This window comes from Cibotium barometz, chromosome 33 (assembly GCF_041138505.1).
Source record: "Cibotium barometz isolate CiBa-2024 chromosome 33, ASM4113850v1, whole genome shotgun sequence".
Lineage (NCBI taxonomy): Eukaryota > Viridiplantae > Streptophyta > Polypodiopsida > Cyatheales > Cibotiaceae > Cibotium > Cibotium barometz.
The window spans coordinates 4,903,812-4,926,382 of NC_141078.1; the positions used below are offsets into that span (position 1 = coordinate 4,903,812).

Consider the following 22,571-nt stretch of genomic DNA (forward strand, 5'->3'; position numbering starts at 1 on the left):
TCTTGTGGCCCCACTTTCTTACTTGAGCTTTATGTAGGCCAGTGGCGTTTGTACATTGTTTCTTTAATACAACTCCTTATTATGAGAGAGAGAGAGAGAGAGAGAGAGAGAGAGAGAGAGGTGTTTCCATACAACGCAGGACGGATCGATTATTGATTATACCACTCGCCTTCAACTCTGTTTGTAGGGTCCAGAGTTCCACTATCCAAGGCACATTGCTTTGGTTTCTAGTAATGGTCAAAATCTTGCATTTTAGGCATGTAAGATGTTTCAGGAGTGCCCTCTTTACCTTATGTGATGTGTGGCTCAGGTAATCTCAAAGGAGGAGAGGATAATGTGATTCAAGGAGTGCCATGCGTGCAGACCCATGGCATCTCTCTCTGCAGCACAGGTATGATCTCTAATCCACAATATAAATCACAGGTTAATGAGATATGCCATGGACATTATTGTATCACTTTGGTCTCATAGGCACATTGGGTCTTTAGTAGACGCTTAATATATCTTTCTTTCTTTCTCTGATTTTATTTTTTAAAGGGTTTACATTTTGTAGTAATTTATAGACAAGATGCTTGGAAAGAGGGGTAGTGGACTGATTCGGTTGCTGTCTCCAAGCTTTGAAGAGCTTTCTACTAGTTACAAGTTTTGGTGTATTACCCGCTAATGGCTGCCTTCCCTTCTCTCTGCATAGCAAGAAGAGGACAATTTATTGTCCTTTTGACCATAGTTGATAGTGAAATTGTTCTAGGAGAGGACAACCGGCATGGAGATATTTTTTGAGGATGAACACTTTGAAGATGAGCAGTTGCCCGGGGAGGAGGTGGCTGCTTTACCAGATCATGCAGTAGATGGAAGAAGAACGAAGAGCCACAGAAGAAAGAAAGTTGGCAAGAACACAAAGTTGAAAAAGTTGGCATGAACACGAAGTTGAACGTCAGTGCAAACAAGAGGTGGCTGCTTTACCAGATCATGCAGTAGATGGAAGAAGAACGAAGAGCCACAGAAGAAAGAAAGTTGGCAAGAACACAGTTGAAAAAGTTGGCATGAATTGATCAGTTAGTTATCATTGAATCATTGAGAGCTGAGGAGCAGTGCTACCATTGACTAGCTGTAACATGCGGAAGCTTACAAACAAGGATTATACTTTGATTAACGGAATTCAGCACCTTCAATCTTGACGATGAATAGCACAATATGAAGAGGACATAGTGGAGAGAGAGAGAGAGAGAGGAAGAGAAAACACAGTATTGGGTCCCAAATATTCTCTAAAGGGCCCCCACCATGAATAGTGTATCTGTTTTATTGCTGAATGTGTAGAGGACTGACTGATAGGCTGTAAACAGCCTGTAGATGATGACCTGGAGACCTTCTTCTTGCTGCGTTTCTGGAAACTCTGCTGTGGCTGCCCTGGATCAAGACTACTCATGTTTAAATGTTTTAATATGCATTGATGGTATCAACAAGTGTGTCAAAGGCCCTAGTCCCCCGGGCACCGTCGCGAGTTACAGATGGAGATCGATGGAGAGACCACTTGTGTCCATGATCTCCAGGATGATTCGGGCTAAGGCCTCGGTACCCCATGAGATTATCAGAGCCGAGATGGGAGCACCACCGATCGTAGTCGAGGCTCTTGCCAGATCAGCGTCCTTCATTCATAGCACCTGGGAGCTTCCCCGACACCGGTATGCACGACTTGCTTTAGAGTCCTCTCATCAACTAGCCATGGAGGGAGACACTTCATGTTGGTATGCGCAGATAGCATCTTGGTTTGACCTCCACGAGTTCAGTTTAGACAGACTTCCAACCTTCCAGTACTCTCTGGAGGCACCCTCTCTCACCTTGACACATTCTGAGATTAGTAGAGTCATCAGACAGGACTTCATTCAGTTGGACACTAGGAGGACATGGCGAGAGCCCTCACAGGAGTTGGGGACGAAGATGGCTTTCTATAGAGACCATCTTCTCCGCACCAGTGAGGATACATAGACCGAGCTACATGGATTCCCATCTGTCTCATGGATTAAGGTGCGCCATTGGGCAGATCCGCACCTCTTCACATCAGTTAGAGATAGAGACAAGCAGATTTAGAGGCATACCTCCAGGGGACAGGATTTGTCAGATTTGTTGGATAGAGCCAGAGCCAGAGACGGAGGAGCACTACATCTGACGCTGCACAGCATATTATGAGATTCGAGGGCGCTACCTCCAGGGGACAGGATTTGTCAGATCATGGATATGATGTAACCTTTTGGTCTCATAGGTCATTTTGGCCTTTTGAAGAAGTTAATACAACTCTCTCTCCCAGATTCAGCTTTTTTATTCAGTACTTTTTCATTTTGTTGGGATGACAGAGGATACCCCATACAGGTACTCCGATTTGTCTCATAGGCCGAGTTCGGTCTTTTGGAAGACGTTAATAAAATCTTTCTTTCTTTCTTTCTTTCTCTCTCTCATTCGGCGGAAGAAGAGAGCATTCTTAGCTCGGCTGGAGAGAGACATCTATCAATTGTTTTTGAGTTAGGATTCTAGGGAGGCCTGGAGATTGCTTAGAGAGCACCCCCCGCCCCCGGCCATTACCTCTCCAGATACATGGGGCGAGTATGCAGCCTCCCTCTACACAGTACCATGGCAGCCACCACTACCGAACCCTCCAGAGCCTTGTCCACCCACTTCTACCTTCTTCACAGCAGAGATGGTGAGGAGGGCCATCAACAGATTGCATACAGGGAGGGCACAGAATCATGAGGGCATTGTAGCCGAGCATTTCATACGTGCTAGAGGTATGATTGTAGACTTGCTAGCTCTCATGTTTAATAGAGCCATGTGTGAGGGGTTTCCTGGGACTTGGAGTACTTCCACGATTGTGCCGGTACTCAAGTCTGGAGATCCGAGCGTGCCGACTAACTACCGCACCATTATGATTGGTCACTCGTTGGCCAAGCTATATGCCTCTATTCTTGAGCAGGAGTTGAGCAGATGGGCACAGAGACAAGGGGTCCGAGCTCAGGGACATGCCTGTTTCAGGAGGAGATTCTCTACTTTGGATCATATCTTTATCCTCAGGGCTATCATTGAGGAGGGTAGAGCACATGGGAGGAGGATCTACCGTGGCTTTGTGGATTTTCGCAAGGCCTTTGACACAGTGCCCAGAGCTAGACTGATGCGCAGGCTGCAAGACTTGGGGGTTCCATGTGAGCTCATTTGGGGTATTATGGCACTTTATGAGACAGTAGTTGGGCAGGTGCAGATTTCAGAGGGTCTCTCCCAGCCAGTACACTCCACTATAGGGGTGAAACAGGGCTGCCTGCTCTCTCCGACTCTATTTGGACTATATATTGATGAGATCTCTCATTATATTGGGACACGAGGGGACAGAGGAGCCCAGTTGGCTGGCACTTGGATACCCGTGCTCTTATATGCTGATGATATTGTGCTTATAGGAGACTCACCAGAGGGTATGCAGAGGCACTTGGATACTTTACATGCTTATGCACAGGACAGTGGGCTCTCGGTTAACCTTGGTAAGACCAAGGTTATGGTGTTTAGCACTACAGCTCAGTGGGTTTGGAGATCAGTGCCTATTTTCACATATGGGCAGGAGACAGTGGAGTATGTTGACTCATACACATATCTTGGAGTGGTGTTCACTGGGCCCACATTTTCCATGACGCTGGTCACATCGGCTATGCTATATGGAGTACAGATCTGGGGGCCAGCCTAGATCGTCACAGTCGATCAGGACGCACATATGATGGATGGAGATCGATGGAGAGTCCACTTGTGTCCATGATCTCCAGGATGATTCGGGCTAAGGCCTCGGTACCCCATGAGATTATTAGAGCCGAGATGGGAGCACCATCGATCGTAGTCGAGGCTCTTGCCAGATCAGTGTCCTTCGTTCATAGCACCTGGGAGCTTCCCCGACACCGGTATGCACGACTTGCTTTAGAGTCCTCTCATCAGCTAGCCATGGAGGGAGACACTTCATGTTGGTATGCGCGGATAGCATCCTGGTTTTTTTTTTTTTTTTGGGGGGGAAAAACGATCCTTCTATTAGCTAATGAGAAAACGCCATAAGGTTACAAAGCTCACCTCACAAGGAGGGATAATAAACACAGTGAACACCTGAGCTCCACCCCCGTGGGCTGGCCGCTCTCTGGGGGGGGGGGGGGGGGGGGGGGGCTACCTAGTAGTACATGCGGGAGGTGAGAAGAGCCAAACTGGAGGCCTGTAGTGCCAAGTGACATCCTCGCCCCTCGCGATGAGGAAAGGGCCAGGCTGCCAAGTGCGGAGGAACGCCTTGCGGCGATCTCTCATGCGATCCGAGTTGCCCTGAAGTTTCCCCCAGTGTCCTCTCAAGGTGTGAATGATGTCCACCCAGAGGGCCTGTATGACCTCCGCCGGTGGAGTCGCCTGGCGGTCTATGGCCTCCGTGCATCGGGCTCTCCATATGTGCCAAGCCGTCATGCTGCTGATCATCTCCCATCTGTGCCCGTCCCCCTCCTGGGAGACTGCCGAAGAGAAGTCTGGCGTCGGAATCACCGCCATCGCCCTGTCAGAGACCTGGATGGTCACACTGCCAGGGACGTCCTCGTATCCAAGGGCCGGGCCGCTGTCCGTGGCCCAAGCCACCGCACCCCACGTCACCATCATCTCACCTGGCGAGCCTGCAAAAACCATCCTGAGAGCGCGCTGCCAGACCTGCTGTGCATGTGGGCAATCCCATAAGCAGTGCCGCTGCGACTCCTGTGCATGGCCGCACCGAGGGCAGGACGCTGGGTGTCTGCCAAAAGCTAGCCAAGCCCCCACAGCCAGTCCTCTATGCGCTGTAAGCCAGAGAAAAAGCGTCACCTTCCGGGGCCGGAAGCTGGCCCAAAGGCGTTGCCAGAAGTCCCTAAGGAAGGCAGGGGAGAGCCCCTGTCGCCGCCAATGCTCGGCCGCCGCCGGGGTGCCCGCTATCCTGTGCCTCTGAATCCGCCGCCCCAACCTCGTTGTGTACTGAAAAAAGGGGGTGCCTGGGCTGGTAGGGGCCGAGTAGGGATCTCGCCAAAGCCACTCACCTGGATCCCACTGAAGGCGAATAAGAGGCCTGTTGTCCCAAGCCCATAATCTCCAAGAAAAGTCCTCCCCTATCGAGGCCGGTGAGGGGTCTACATGCCACTGTCTCTGATGAAAGCCGACCACCCGCACCCTCTGAAAAATACAACCCTGGAGCTCATCCAAATCTAGTCGGGTCCTCTGAAGCTGGCCGCCCTCTCCCACCTCGAAAGTGAGTGGGGCGACTCTCTCTGCTGAGCCGCAGACCGCTAGAAGGATCTCATGCCGAGTAAAGACGCCCATCCACTGTGGAGGTGGAGGGTCCTGTACTGGAGTTCGCCACTCCCGGGGGATGGCCGCCTCAATGTCCTGCCTCATCAACTCTCTGCCCCTCATCCCGCTGAGTCTCCTCTCCTGAGCCTCTAGAGGCAGCTGCTGAAAACATATCCAGTCGTCTAGGGACTGGGCTGGGCCGGAGCTCAACGGGCCCCACGACACGTGAGATCGCGATCCAACCATATGGCCACTGGGAAGTCGGATCAAGGGGTTCCAGATCAATGGCTGCCTTAGGCGCTCCTCATCGGTGCCCGGGGGAGTCTGGAAGAGTGACGGCCTCAGATGCTCCCAGGCCCTCAGAAGGCTAGCTGCAAAACGCTCCTCGAAGCCAAGGCCCACTCCTCTGGATCGCTGCTCTGTAAAGATCCACCTGATGCTGGGGGTCCAGGGGCTGCTAAGAGGAGGAGTGCGGCTGAGAATCCTGGAAACAAGAAACTCCTTCCACGGCTCGGTGCCTGGTAGGAGGCCACGAACCACCAACTTGCCAAGCAAAGCTCGGCTTTGGCAAATAGGATCAACTATGCCCAGGCCGCCTCTCTCCCTCGGCTGAGTGATCACAGCCCATGCCACCTTGGCCTTGGCGGGCCGCCCGTCGCCACCGGACCAAAGAAAGTTCCTGATGAGCCTCTGCACCTGGCCAATGCACGCCCGAGAGAAGGCCCAGCAAGAAGTGATGTACCACATGGTAGCAAGCAGAACCTGGTTGGCCACAACCACTCGGCCAGCCAGAGATAAACGAGCGGTACTCCAATACAGAAGCTTCTTCCGAATGCTCAGAAGAAGGGGGGGCTATCTGCTGCTCCGGAGATATGTCAATGCCCACATAGCATCCCAAATAGCGCACTGTAGTGCCGGGGGGCAGCCACTGAAACCCATCAACTGGCCTCCAAGTCGGGGGGGGCACAGAACTGGCCCACAACCCACACGACTTGTGCCAGTTGATCAAAGCGCCCGAAGCTCTGCAAAACCTGTCCATGGCTGAGGCGAAGCGGCGGAGGTTCTCCTCCCCTCCCTGAAGATAGACAGCAGTGTCATCCGCAAACTCCGAGTCTAGGAGCTCCTCCGAGGTGCGGATGGGGAGGTGGAGGCCCCGCAAACCTGTATCCTGTGCCGTCAAGAAAGTGCTCATGGCCTCCGCCACAAAAAGAAAAAGAAAGGGCGCCAAGGGGCACCCCTGCCGCACCGAGCGCGAGAGTTGGAACCTCTCTCCGCGCACGCCCTGTATCAGCATGTGGCTATGAGCCGATGTGTAGAGTGCAGAGACCCCACGGATCCACTGAGGGGGGAAGCCCATCCTCTCCATAGTGCCTTCCAAGAAGGCCCAGTCCACCCGATCATATGCCTTCTTGAAGTCGAGAAGGAGCACTGCGTCCTCCTGCCGAAATCTAGCCAAAGCCGTAGCCTCCCAGAAAGAGAAGATGTTATCCAGGATGCTCCTATCCTGGATGAAGCCTGTCTGCGTGGAGTGGATGATGTCCGGAAGGTGAGGCTGAAGCCGCCTGTTGATCGCCTTAGCTAGGACCTTGTAGGCCGTGCCTAACAAGGTGATCGGTCTCCACTGTCTAATCTCCAGTCTGTCTCCTCCCTCTTTGGGATCAACCCCTCTGCCATGTTGTCCGGCATGTCTCCCGACTCCATAATCTCCTGGAATGCCAATCTGAAACCCCTATGCAAGAGACCCCAGTACCTCTGGAAGAAAGCCACTGAGAGACCGTCCTCTCCTGGGCATTTGCCCCGAGGAAGTGCCTGAAGAGCCTCCTCCAGTTCCGTATCTGAGAAGGGGGAGAGAAGGGAATAGCATCCTGGTTTGACCTCCACGGGTTCAGTTTAGACGGATTTCCACCCTTCCAGTACTCTCTGGAGGCACCCTCTCTCACCTTGACACATTCTGAGATTAGTAGAGTCATCAGACAGGACCTCATTCAGTTGGACACTAGGAGGACATGGCTAGAGCCCTCACAGGAGTTGGGGACGAAGATGGCTTTCTATAGAGACCATCTTCTCCGCACCACTGAGGATGGCTTTATACTTAGACCGAGCTACATGGATACCCATCTGTCTCATGGATTGAGGTGCGCCATTGGGCAGATCTGCACCTCTTCACATCAGTTACAGATAGAGACAGGCAGATTTAGAGGCATACCTCCAGGGGACAGGATTTGTCAGATTTGTTGGAGAGAGCCAGAGACGGAGGAGCACTACATCTGTCGCTGCGCAGCATATTATGAGATTCGAGGGCGCTACTATTGCCTTTTTAGAGAGGGATTTGGACCACTGGCTAGAGTCATGGACTATTGTGATCAGCGATGCTTGGGTTTTTATCTCTTGGAGATCCGCAGGCTCAGAGAGTCCATTATTTGGAGTAGACGCCCGATTGGCAGGGAGTCCACACATAGACAGATTACTGACTTCTTTAGAGGGACTACCCGGGAGGACACCCAGCCGACAGCCCAGCAATGGGCACCCCGTGGGACTCTAGTTGAGAGAGCTATCGAGTTGGGCAGATCTAGACGCCCAAGGGTTCGCGGATCCTCACATCGGAGACGGGGCCTACACCGGAGGATTCAGAGCATCATTGCGAGGCATCGGGCTCGTCCGACCAGGCATCTCACTATGGCAGATATCCAGGCCATCCGGCAGAGACCCATGCTAGAGCTCCTAGGATGATTACGACTCCAGCCATATACTGTTGTACTCATTGTCACTTTTGTACTCCCCCATATTGATGTATTTAGGTATCCATGTACTCATGTACCCTATTTTGACTAGTAGCGTTAGCTTCCCCCCTACTGATATATTGTGGGGCTATCTCTTTTCTTTTCCAGACAGCGTATCAGATGTCACATGGTTGTAACTTTGGTCTCATAGGTCACTTTGGCCTTTTGAAGACGTTAATATAACATTTCATTTCATTTCATTTCTCTCTCTCTCTCTCTCTCCATAGTGTTGCTGGAGTTTTCCTTCCCAGATGTTATCCATTAGGAGCTTCTAGTACCTTACTTTTCCCCATAGTTGTTTTAGTTTCAGTTGGTTGTTTAGTTGTTTTAGCTTTTCTTACACAGACATTGTATCAGATCCACCAATTGTTGTAACCTTTTTGGTCTCATAGGTCATTTTGGCCTTTTGAAGACGTTAATATATCATTTCATTTCATTTCATCTCTCTCTCTCTCTCTCTCTCTCTCTCTCTCTCTCTCTCTCTCTCCTGCAGAATTCTCTCTTCAGTGTAGTTTAGGCTCTATTTACACCACTAGTTGCTGCTTCCGGATGCTCCCTACTGATGTATTGTAGGGCTAGATACTTACCTTCAGTCCTCTCTTTTCTTTTCCAGATAGTGTATCAGATGTCATATGGTTGTAACTTTGGTCTCGTAGGTCACTTTGGTCTTTTGAAGACGTTAATATAAATTTCATTTCATTTCATCTCTCTCTCTCTCTCTCTCTCTCTCTCTCTCTCTCTCTTCCTGCAGAAGTTAGAACTCTCTTCAAAGTTCACACTGTACTCTCTCTCTCTCTCTCTCTCTCTCTCTCTCTCTCTCTCTCCTACAGAACTCTCTCTTCACATTGTAATACAGCACACAAGTGGTCGCTCTCTCTCTCTTTAGTATAGCTTGGATTCCCCATACCTTGATCTCTCGCGTCAAGAGATCAACCGGATCATCGTTTAGATCTACTTGGGCTACACATACACCAGACATGGGTGTCTCCGTCAGAGATTGGTAAGAAGTTTGAGTTCTAGAGATATCACTTGTTGAGACTCTCCAAGGATGGATTCTTTGAGATCCCGGGATACATACAGATACACGTCACATGCCATGCATATCACGATTGGCTAGCTCAGTGAAGGCTTTCAGCTGTTAGGGTTAGGGTTTGGAGGTACTGCAAACACAAGCGTGGGGAGGCAGAGAGAGAGAACACGACTCTTGTTGTGTATTCAGTTGATAATGTGAAGTACAATAGCCCTATAATAAAGTGACCTAAAAGATGTGTTCACATGTCCGGCCATAAAATGTGCCGGGTGGACCAAAACACTTATAAACTGTTTATAAGTGAAACTAAGCTAAACTGGGGGAAAAAACCTCCACTAACTGAAGTAAAAAGTGCCCCAGTAATCTACTGATGATCACTAGCACTCCTCTGGGTGCATACACCGCATAAAACCCAACAAACCTCCCTGGAGTGATATGTGATCACTGTACATCATCCACCAAAAGGAAACAAATTCAAAGCAGTGCGGAATGCTTCGAATTTCGGACGTGGTAATGCCTTGGTGAAGATGTCTGCCACATTCTGATCTGTAGGACAGTAGATCAGACTGATATCACCTGCTTGGAGTCTCTCCCGAACAAAATGATAGTGAATCTCAATGTGTTTCGTGCGAGCATGAAACACAGGATTCCTGGCCACAGCAATGGCACTCTGACTATCAGTATAGATAGGTGTAGGCTCCTCCACTGAAATATCCATATCAGTCATGAGATGACGCAGCCAAACACACTCAACAGTAGTAGTGTAGGTTGCTCTGTACTCTGCCTCTTAAGACGAAGTGGCCACTGTGGTCTGTTTCTTGCTTAGCCAAGAAATGCATGAAGAGCCAAGAAAGAAACAATTTCCACTAGTGGAATGTCTGGTATCAAAATCACCAGCCCAATCTGAATCACTGTAAGCGTATAACTGCATGTCACCCCCCTCAGGATAAAGCAATCCAATAGACAAGGTACCCTGCAAGTACCGGAATACACGCTTCACAGCTTGCCAATGTGACAACCGCGGGCTGTGCATGAATCTGCTCAACTGAGAGACTGCATACTGAATATGTGGCTGTGTAGTACACAAGTAAATAAGGCACCCAACAGCCTGAGCATATGTAGTGGCATCAAAGGAAATACTGTCATCTTGTAGTGACAGTTTCATCCCTGGCTCCATAGGAGTGCTAATAGGCTTGCAATCCTGAAATTTAAACTTCTCCAGAAGTTTAGCAACATACCGAGATTGCAACAACCCAATGCCTCTGTTATCTTGCACAAACTGTATGCCCAAATAGTAGTGTACAAGCCCCAAATCAGACATGTCAAATGTCTGTTGCAGTATCTCTTTAAAAGCTACAATTTTGTCATTATTAGATCCCATGAGCAAGAGATCATCTACATAAAGACTGATGACCAGCAGATCTGTCTCTTCTTTCTTTACAGACAAGGTGGCTTCTGATGGACTGTTCACAAATCCTTGAGTGAGTAGGAAAGCATCTATCTTTGCATACCAAGCTCGTGGAGCTTGTTTCACACCATACAAGGCCTTTTTCAGCCTGCATACTTTCCCTTCATGACCATGTTCTGCAAAACCCATGGGCTGATATACATAAACTTCCTCCTCGAGGTCCCCATGTAGGAAAGCAGTCTTTATGTCCAACTGGTGAACAACCCAACCACGATGTGCAGCCAATGCAATGACACACCTAAGTGTTGACATATGGGATGTAGGAGCAAATGTCTCCTCATAATGAATGCCCTTCTTCTGTGCATAGCCCTTTGCGACTAGACGGGCTTTGTACCTGTCAATGGATCCATCTGCATGTCTTTTCAACTTATAGACCCACTTAGTACCAATTGCTTTCTTGCCTTTGGGCAGATCAACCAAATCCCATGTTTGATTCCTTTTAATAGAATCAAGCTCATCCTGCATGGCTTTGTTCCAATGCACATTGTCTCGTGCATCCACAAATGAATCAGGCTCATCATCATCCTGTAAACTGGCTGCCATAACCATATTCAAATCCATGATGTGTGCATGCTCATTGGTCCGTGTCTCCCTACGAGTACGACCAGCAAGAGGACCCTCTAGATGGCTGTCCTGTAATGTCCTCAAATACCATCTAGGTATGTGTCTGACCTGTGGTGCCTGCTGCCCCATATTTGGTTCAGCTTCTGGCTCAATTTGCTGCTGAATTTTTGCACCACCTTCATGATTTGCTGGCTGTCCTGTACCCTCATGAGTTGGATCACCAACTGTGGAATGAAACTCCATAGGTAGTAGACCTTCAAACACATCATTTTCAGCCTGATTTGCATCATAACCAGCCATGGATATTTCTGATTTTTCATCAAAAATCACATCCCGACTAGTGAATATCTTCCTGGATAGTGGGTCATATAACCGGTAGCCCTTGCTCTCGCGGCTATACCCAACAAAAATGCATTTTGTGGCTTTATCATCCAACTTCCTCCTCAACTCTTTGGGTATGTGTGCATATGCAAGACACCCAAAAATACGAAAATGTGATACGGAAGGCTTGCGGCCATGCCAAGCCTCAAAAGGAGTAATGGAAACCAATGCCTTTGTGGGACATTGATTCAAAATATGACAAGCACACATGACAGCTTCCACCCAAAAGATATGTGGTAGCCTCTTTGCCTTTAGCATACATCTGGCCATCTCCATGAGTGACCGATTCTTCCTGTCTGCAACCCCATTCTGTTGTGGAGTATGAGGAGTAGTATACTGATGTTTTATACCTCTACTCTCAAGAAAGGAATTCAACATGTGTGACATATATTCCCCCCCTCGGTCAGAACGGAGAGTCTTAACCTTGCATCTTGACTCTGTTTCAGCAAGTGCTACAAAGGCCAAAAATGCATCATATACCTCTGATTTCTGTGTCAAAGGATAGACCCAGCATATACGAGAGAAGTCATCAATAAATGTAGCAAAATAGAAGCAACCTCCTAATGACTTCGTCTGCATGGGACCACAAAGATCACTGTGTATAAGCTGCAACTTTGCAGTTGCTCGTAGAGCCTGATCACGTGGGAAGGAAAACCGATGCATTTTTCCCAAAATACATCCTTCACAAATGTGATCGGGAGGCTTCTCCATAAGAGGTAGATCTGTAAACATGTTATGTCGCTGCATAAGCATAAGACTACCAAAATTTACATGCCCCATGCGAGCATGCCATAACTCCGCATCAACCATAGCTGGAGTAAGAGTGAAAGCATTATAAGCAGACTGATCCACTGGTTGAAATGCATCCAACTGATAAAGTCCATGACATAATGTACCAGTAAGCATCAAGGTCAAAGCATTAGCTTTGTCTCTGACCATGCATTTATCATCATCAAAGTGGACTTGCATACCACAATGTGCCAAAGAAGAAATGGACAACAAATTCTTCTTTATCCCTGGTACATATAAGGCATCTGTAAGGCGAAGAATAGAGCCATCAATGGCTGTGAGCTGAATCTCCCCTATGCCACGAACTGGATATGAAGCATTGTTGGCACACTGCACAGTTTTGCCAACAGGGGCAGGGCCTACATGACAAAACAAATCCCTGCGAGATGTGATATGCTTTGAAGCACCACTATCAAAATACCAAGTACATGCATGCTCTGTCATACTGAGTGCCTGTGAAGACCAAGAGGCATCATAGCTGCATGTATAGAAACAGTAATCCCTGTCCTCAACAAAAGAAGCAGTCTCTGGAGGAGCTTTAGAGGCATCATTTACAGACGTCCGAGCTTCCTTTGCCTTCTCTTTGGCAATCCTGTTTCTACACTCTGTGATGTAGTGACCTGGCTTCTTACAGTAATGACATTTGCCCTTCTTCTTGGGCTGTCCATCACTTTTCTTGGTATCCTGAGATGAACCACCATCACCTGAATTCTGATTTGAACTCTTTGGCTGAGATTTGCCTTTCCCCTTTTGACCTGTAGTAAATGCTTGTTCAGCACTTGTGTTCATATTCATATTCTTCCTCATTTGCTCTTCTTGTAGCAAGAGAGCAACAATTTTCTGATACTTGAGGGGTTCAACAGCATTCCTCATGCTGAGGTTCAAAGAGGTATGAAAAGCCAAGTAAGATCTTGGCAAAGAGTGCAAGATGGTGGACACAAGCTGTGTCTCAGGAATAATCTCATCCACATTGATGAGTTGCTCTCTCAAATCCTGCAGCTTGTTTAAGTGGCTAGACATATCATCTCCTTCATGCATTTTTTGATTTTCCAGCTCTCTTTTCAAAAATGAGATCCGAGCCTCATTAGGAGCAGCATACATCTGCTCCAAAGTCACCCATGCATTCTGTGAAGAGCCAGCTGAACGAATATGAGGTATAATAGACCTCTGTACTGACAATGCAATGAGTGACAAGGCTTGTGCATCTTTGGCATCCCATGTCTTCTGAGCATTTGTTCTTTGAACAGGCAATGGCTGACTTGGAGCCTGTACCTGTTGTCCTCGTCCACGATCACCCCTTGGGGAGGAGTCTCTGGAGCCAATGGACCTGGACGTGGTTCATCACCACTAACAAAATCCCAAAGACCTTTTGCCACAAGCACATTTTTCAGCATAAAACTCCACAAGGAGTAGTTCGTGCCGTCCAATTTGTCTTCCGTAGACAAATACGTGAATACATCACTCTGCTGTTGATTTGCCATTATGCCAATGCACAATGTTGTACCTGTGTATCAAAAAGCCCAATAGCAAGAACCCTGAAAGCAACTGTACTCCACTGAATACAGTTTACCCAAATATGCCTGTACTCTCAATCCTCTGAATGTGCAACACAATGCACCACTGACTGAGTAGAGCAGCAAAAATGGCTTACACAGTGCCAAAATGCCGAAAAATTTCCCAAAGTTACTGCACCCAAAACCTTGCAAGAAATCTGTAGAGTTTTCTTTGCAAGAAAGTTTGCCTGTATCTGCCTGAAGATTTTCACAGAGAAAATAAAAATGCCCAAAATTCAAAATATGTAATGCTTACCAGTACTGAGATTTCAACAGGTACAAGTTGACTGTAGTGTGCAGGTACGGATGACTAGACTGCTGTATTGTGCAGGTACAGATGACTGTACGGAGCAGACTGCAGGTACGATGACTGTACGGCGGATGTACACAGCTGCAGTCTTGGTACTGTACGGAGCACTGTACTGAGCAGTGCGAACAGGTACTCAGCAGGTACTCGTCGTAGGTAGCTGCAGGTACTCGTAGCAAGTACAGTACGAAAAACAGTCGGCTAGTGCTGTATGGAGCTGGGCGAGCAGGTACACGGCAGCTGCAGTCGTGGTACTGTACGGAGCAGAGCGAGCAGGTACAGGTTCAGTCGACTGTATGCAGGTACAGTACGGAAGCAGGTACAGTACGGTACTGAAGGCGGCACTGACTGTACGGAAGCACTTGTCTTGCTGCGCAGATGTGGAACAGTACGGGCAGGCAGAGTTGTACGGGGAGCAGGACAGTAGCTATCAGCGAATTCGTACGGACAGCTGACGGCGAGGGTGGCTGGTGGAGATGGCCTGTACGGATGGCTCTGATACCAAATGAAGGCTTTCAGCTGTTAGGGTTAGGGTTTGGAGGTACTGCAAACACAAGCGTGGGGAGGCAGAGAGAGAACACGACTCTTGTTGTGTATTCAGTTGATAATGTGAAGTACAATAGCCACATAATAAAGTGACCTAAAAGATGTGTTCACATGTCCGGCCATAAAATGTGCCGGGTGGACCAAAACACTTATAAACTGTTTATAAGTGAAACTAAGCTAAACTGGGGGAAAAAACCTCCACTAACTGAAGTAAAAAGTGCCCCAGTAATCTACTGATGATCACTAGCACTCCTCTGGGTGCATACACAGCATAAAACCCAACACTCAGGGTATCCTCCCACCGCCTCAGGGTAGAGACTGGTAGAGCTAAGGATATCCCACATGAGGAGAGGACATGCACAATATTCATCATAGGAGCAATAGGGGATGAGGCCCATTCTATGTTAGTTGCTTGGCTTACTATGAGATACGGGTGAGATTCCACTGCCTCTTTCGAGAGGGATTCGGACCACTCAAACGGGTGATATAGTTTGAGGATTAGAGGTGCTTGGGCATGTACTTGATGGAGCTGAGACGACACAGGGATGTAGGTTGAGGCAGCATGCTGAGAGACAACCCCGGCTCCGACAGACACCTCATAGAGAGCCATCACAGTTTTCTTTGTGGTACATACATCCACATCGGAATCCACTGCCCACAACAGTTCCTCTACTACGACATTAGATCCCACCACCCGTACCTACGCTTCGGCTCCATGCCCCAGAGGAGTTCTTAGTGAGAGAGCTCGATCCATTCTGCGAGCCAGACGTCCCCGACCCAGGGCATCAGGACCCTCCACCACACAGAGACAGATTCGTGAGGTTCTCTGCCGACATGTCACGCTCCCATCACAGAGGCCTGACATTCACTCCACCATAAGATCGGTTCTGACTGAGGCGGGTATTGTCATTAGCTGATCACAACATATCTCACTGTACATTGGATCAACTGCTGATCACATGTATTGTCAGATGTTTTTCATTTTACTTTTTCTTTCAGTTTTCCATGGCTCAGTATATCCATGGTACCATTGTATTACTTTTGGTCTCATAGGCCCTTGGGGTCTTCCGTAGACGTTAATATAACTTTCTTTCTTTTCTTTCTTTTCTCTCTCTCTCTCTCTCTCTCTCTCTGAACCTCACCATAATTATCTGAAACTTCCCTATAAGAATGAAATAGAGAAACACTGCCTTCCCCAGAACGGGAAGGGAAAGTAGCCCGAATAAGTCTCGTAAATCATTGGCGGAGCACGAGAGCAGAGACACTTAGAGCCCGCAGGAGACAGAGGACACCTGGCTTTCGGACACCACGCCTATACCAGAGAGAGATGACAGAGATCAGAGCTCAGTTTCACAGAGAGGGTGCGGAGCGACTGGCTCGCTTCAGAGCACACCCAGGCATGTTCTTCAGGGAGCTGTGGACACCCCCTTCACACTGATGTATACCATTTTATACCCCCAGTATGGTACAGGATGGAGCTAGCTAGGTTGCATATCATGATTGTATACTCCATGCATATAGCTTTGCATTCTCCTAGTAATAGAGCTCCATCCCCTGCACACCCAGATTCAGCTTTTTTTATTCAGTACTTTTTCATTTTGTTGGGATGACAGAGGATACCCCATACAGGTACTCCGATTTGTCTCATAGGCCGAGTTCGGTCTTTTGGAAGACGTTAATAAAATCTTTCTTTCTTTCTTTCTTTCTCTCTCTCTCTCTCTCTTCACACTATAGTATGTACATAGTCTAGACTCTATATTCTGGCTCTCTGACAACAGTTTTACTTCTTTACACTATGCAGCAACCAGCTTACACTATGCCTCACGCAGTAAACACATATTGGGCTGCTCATACCAATGTCCTCAGCATAGTGAGGACCTTAGGACAATCCGGTATAGGAACCCGTCAGTGGCAATGCAAGTACTGGTCGAAGACAAGCACGGGTACAATCACTTGTGTTATTCGTCACTTGACAGGGATAGGCACTACTGGGAATATTGGTGCATGTGAACATGTGCCTACGGAAGTGAAGGATGCAATCATCCGTGAGCGTTCATCGATGGCTCCCACCGCAAATGACGATGCTTTTGAGGATGTATTGCTCGATGGAGTCGAGCCTTTACCTAGTCAGTTAGGGACTCGACCCTCTTCTGTGCCTCATGCAACACAATGGCAGGAAGCAAAAAGAGAGCTCGTCTTGCTGATGAGGAGGATGGGGATGTAGCGGCAGATACTCGTGCACAAGGAAGTGTACCCCCACATGTGCAAAGGCAATCCACCTTACAATCACGCATCAATGCACATTCATGGATAAAGGAAAGACAGAAGGTTGTAGAGATGGAGATAGCACACACTCTCATTGAGTGCAATATCTGCTTTAATGTATTGCGCATTGACCAGTGGAAGAGGATGGTTAGGGCTATCGCACAAGTTGGCCATATGGACACATGGATAGGCCTTGACTACACCAAGATGTGCACTACAGTCTTGGATGATCAGAAGGCTGTAATAGACAAGGCCTTGGCACCCGTGAGAGATGGGTGGAAGCAGTTTGGCTGCACTATCATCTCCGACGGTTAGAGTGATACCCGCAGACGACACATCATCAATATCCTTGTGTCATCTTGCCTTGGCACATCTTGCGTGCTGTTGATGCTGGGAAGGAAGGTGAACGCATTTCTGCCTTGGCACATCTTGCGTGTTGTTGATGCTGGGAAGGTAGGTGAACGCATTTCCGGTGAGTTCATCTTCACACACATTTGACAGGCAATTATTGAGGTGGGCGTGGATAATGTGGTACAGGTTGTCACGGGCAACGCGTCTAACTGCAAGGCAATGGGAGAGATGGTGGAGGCTTAGTTCGCCCGCATTGTTTTGACCCCCTATGCAGCCCATTGCTTAGACTTGCTTATGGAGGGCATAGGGAAGCTCCCATGGGTACAACGTGTGGTTGCCGATGCTACACGGATCACTACATTCTTTTGTAAGAAGCATCAGGCACTAGCTATTTTCTAGAGCCATAGCCCTTTGGACATGGTTCGTCCCTTGAAGACACGATTTGCATACATGTACATCATGTTGTAGAGGCTGTTCAAGCTTCGAGATCCTCTTTCGTAGACAGTGGTGGATCCTACGTGGAGGTTGACGCATCATGCTCAATCCGAGCCCACAAGGTATATACAGAGGAAAGTGCTTGATGAGTAGTTCTGGACGGAGGTGCAGAACATCATAGTGGCTCTCAAGCCATTGTTTGTCCTTCTACGCATGACTGACATGGAGGGGTTGACTTTGAGACTCGTCTATTATTTTTTCATGGAGATGAAGGCGCATGTCAGAGGTTGTTCATCGCTTACACAACAACGGTATTTTATCTACCTAAACCTTACATTGTTTAATTGTTACAATGAGGACATGTAAAACCCTAAATTGATTTAGGGAACTTGGGTGGGTTTCTTTGACTATCTCATTCTTGAATCTTGATTTATTCGCAAACGGGATGACATTATTGCCATTGTTGACTATAGATGGACGTATATGAATCGTCCCATCCATGGGATGGCTGCATTGCTCCATCCTTTATACAAGACACTTGAGCTATTTCGACATGCTACCTTGTTGACTATGCGAGATGCATACGTTGACAAGATATATTCAAAAGATGAGCAGATGCAGTTCGATTAGGAGATGATCAGCTATATGAATAGCTTGGGACCGTCTTTTTTGAGGAAGATTGCTTTGAGAAAGGCGACTTGCAAGTCTCCTTTGACATGGTGGCAGAATTATGGTTACCATGGACTTCCAAAATTGTGCCACTTAGCTCTTTGTATTTTATATCAGGTAATCTTACTAATTTAGATTTTTGGCTGTTGGTCCCTTTGTAAGTTTGTCCCAAAATGCACTTTCTTGTTTAACTTATGTGTGTGTTTTATCATACGATACACACATACTTTTGGTACTAACAACTTAGTATTCAACAGGTAGATCCGGATAGCATCAAGATGAGTCTAGATCCTACGCTTGGTACTGTAGATGAGGCTACGCAACTAGTGAGAGATGAGCAAGAAGAGTTACTTTGTCAACTGCATAGGGAACTTGAGAGCGTGGATCGACGAGTGACGAGAGCACATGCCCGAGCATACGACATACAGTTAGAGGAGGCAGACCCAGATGCAGAGGCTACACGGAGAGAGAGCATCAGAAGAGGAAAGCTACCAATTCGCAGTCGTGCGAACGTTGCCATTCCTCTCATTAATACAGGCATTGCAGCAAGAGATGATGATGATGCGGTGCTAGTCGCTGTTGCGGTCACCGCCATTGCAAAGCAAGAGTATGATGGCGAAGGAAACATGTTAAGAGATGGAGATCTTGGATCTTCATCTTCTTCATCATCTGATGGTGATGAAGTGGATTGATCATTGAGCACTTTGCAATGTGCAGTGATAGTGACACTAGTGACTAGAACTATTATTATTTGGCTTCTCTGGATAGTAAACTGCCTTTTAACTTTTAAATTTTGATTGATTGCTCAATGCTTATAGTATGTAACCCGTGGCCACTTGCATTTGAGTCATGGGTACTGAACGTTTGAGTGATTCCATTTTGTGAAACCTATTTATGCTTTTGTTTACTGATAGCTCTCATTTCGGTAATTGTGTTGTTAATGTTCAAAAATGAATTGTTTTTTCATTCATTTTTCTGTATATATATGTACACTATATAGTATATTTTTTATGTTTTTACGGATCTTACGTATTTAACATACCTCAAAATCTCAATCCGTACCTGAATGTGTGCCTTACTGTACCGTACCTCACCGCACCTTTTCACCTTGAGTTGGAGATCAACTAGCACAGTTGTTGAGGTCTGGTTTCATCAGGCCTTCCTCCTTGTAGGCATATGCTCACTTATGGTAGTGCTACGTGGGAACAGGGCTTAACCAAGGGCACTTTTTTCCATGTGGTTTTTTCCTTTGGATATCAAGTGTGAAAGGACACTCTATCCATATAACTTTTGTACTTCTATATTATATGGATGTGACTCACATGCAAGGGTTGACTTGCATTAGGTGATCACCACACATTTTGTGTCTAGCTCTCTCTCTCTCTCTCTGTGTTCTGTGTGAGCTTCTTCTCCCTGCATCTAATCCTAATTTGTAGGAAGCATTGTTGTGTGTGAGTGTGTGAGTCCCCCAACAAGTGGTATCAGAGCTGGGCTGTAGCCCTTTGGAGGTTCAGTTCCCAGCACCCAGCTTCCGACGTCCTTGTGAATTCCGTCGCTGCAGAGTCCGTTGGTCCGTTCTATCGCTGTACAAGCCGACGCGGGTTCTGTCCGTCGCCCTAGTCTTTGGCTCTCTTCTCATCGGCCGGCCCTCGGTCCGTTTCCGCCTCCTGGAGCGGCGGCGCTAGTGCGTAGAGCTCTGCCTCCGTCCAGCCGCCGGGTGGTGCTGTCACCACAATAGGCGGCCCCTGGTGGAGCTTAGCCACCTTTGTGGCTTATGTGGCACCCGCTGAAAAAGAGGATGTACAATCCATGTCCTTATAGCCCTTTCAATGAAAAGGTCTATTATTCCACACATTTGGTCTTGCAAGACATCGAAGCTTGCATGGGACACATTGGAAGCAATGTATCACATACGCAACGAGGCAGGAGTTGCCTACTTGAAGAGGCAATTGGATCTTCTTTCTATGGATGAGGGTGACTCCATGTCAGATCATCTCACCAAAGTGAGATTTGCAGGACAATTGCTCAACATTGATGAGGTTATCCCAGATAGACAGTTGGTCACCAACACTCTTCATTCTTTACCACCTTTAAACTTTTCACACCTCTCTCAATCTCTCTATGAGAGGAGGTGGTGATCCCGTCACTTTTGAACAGATGATGGGTTTACTCTTGCAAGAAGAGCAAACCTATCTAGCAACCGTGGTGGAGACAAGGCATTTACAGCCAAGGATAAGGGTAAAGCAAAGAGCTTTAAGCATGGGGGACAACAGTCTATTAAGGCTGGTCATGGACAGCCCTCTTCTGGTGTTGAAAAGTTTGACAAAGGTAAAAAGAAGGGCAAATGTCACTACTGCCATAAGCGTGGCCACTACATCAATGAATGTAGAAAGTGGATTGCAAAAGAGAAAAAGAAAGATGCAGGCAATACAGTAGCAGACTCTTCTGATGACAAAGCACATCAATCGGCTAATGTAATTCAGGAAGAGTACACTTTTTTGGTCACATGCACTAGTGACACACAAGTGCTTCAGACAATAATACGTCTTGCATTGCATCTGACAGACAGGATGTATCATGGTATTTTGATCATAGTTACCACGGAACGGCGTTCTGCCTTCTTGGAATGCCGGAATGCCGGTCTGGAAGATGCCGCGTGCTCGGAACGTGCAATCGGAGCGCGGAACGCCCAAGTAACTTGGCGGAACGTTTCCTGGAACGTTGGAACGTAGGGCGGAACGCCCGCTCCGGGCGTTCCGGCCTGACTGTCCCTATGATGAAAGTAACACTTTTATAATTAAAAAATAATCTTTTATGCATACTTCTATGCATGAAAATCAAATATGAATTCTAGTTTGTTGCATTTTTTCCACTTTGTGGACACTTTAATTATGTCTCATGCAAGGGCATTTTGCATGTTTTTTTAATTTTCAGCCATTTATCAATTTCAATGGCACCTCCTCGTGGCATAGATGCAGAAAACAGATTCCCTTGGTGGAATGAGGTGGATCTTGTGTCGAGATATGATAGTGCAAGAGGAGGAGGGTCACGCAAGTGGAAGTGCCACTTTTGTGGATCCATTAAGACTGGAGGCACGGATCGTGTGCGAGCCCATTTGTTGGGGGTTAGAGGCAAAGGCATTTCTGTTTGCCCTACAGTGTCAGGAGCAGTGTCAGGAGCAGATATCATACGATTGCAGACACTTGCAGATAGACTTGATGCAGCAGGGAGTCGGTCCTCTGTTCTTGATCCTCGAGGTACATCATTATCAGATACACCTACAGGCGCGGCATCTTCAACGAGTGCATCTACCCCATTATTTGGGGCTGCTGCACAGCCATCCGCACATGGAACAAATGCTTCCTAGACCCAGGCTTCACGAGGTCCAGTGTAGGCTAGTCTTGTGGCATCATGGCACCCTGGGAGGAGGGCACAAGTAGATGCAGCAGTGGTACGGTTTTTTTATGCTGTAGATGTTCCTTTGGCAAAGGCCCGCAACCCATACTTTGCAGATATGGTGAAGGAGATTGCTTCTTTCGGACCTGGCTATACTCCACCCTCATCCGAGGCATTGCGCACTACACTTCTAGCCACAGAGAGGACGGCCATAGAGGAGGCCTTGAGACCCATTCAGGATCTATGGCGCATATGTGGCGTCACTATCGTGGGTGATGGTTGGAGTGACACTAGGAGCCGCTCCATTCAGGGTATCCTTGCGTACTCCAGAGGATGTAGTTTTTTTATTAAAGCTATTGACAATTTAGAGGCGGGCAAAACTGCAGAGAGATTGGCAAATATTTGGAGTGAAGCCATTGATTACGTGGGTCCCAATAATGTCATCCAGTTTGTTTCTGATGGAGAGAACTCAAATAGGGCAGCAGGGAGGATCATTGAGGATAGGTACCCACATATTTGCTTCACTCCTGGCATGTCACATGGGCTCAACAATCTCCTCAAAGATATTGGTAAGATGCAGTGGGTGGAGCCTTTTATTGAAATGGGCAATCACATTGTTTCATTTGTCACTCGCCACCACTACATTTTGGCTGTATTTTGACAAAGATCCCCAAAGGATCTCTTAAAGTATTCAGATACACGCTTTGCATTTAATTTCATTATGCTA

General features: G+C 47.6%; 1 protein-coding gene across 7 annotated transcripts in view; it reads left to right on the forward strand.

Moving 5' to 3' along the window:
• The window catches only part of LOC147619215 (uncharacterized), an 81,900-nt gene that overhangs the window by 22,921 nt on the left and 36,408 nt on the right, over positions 1-22,571 (forward strand). For all 7 annotated transcript variants that reach the window (XR_015261820.1, XR_015261822.1, XR_015261823.1 and 4 more), the window contains one exon: positions 311-391. Coding sequence is in view for 3 of the 7 variants with exons in the window: in XM_086772849.1 (XP_086628975.1) it covers positions 368-391 (24 nt within the window). In the remaining 4 variants the exon portion in view is untranslated. The remainder of the gene's footprint in view (positions 1-310; positions 392-22,571) is intronic.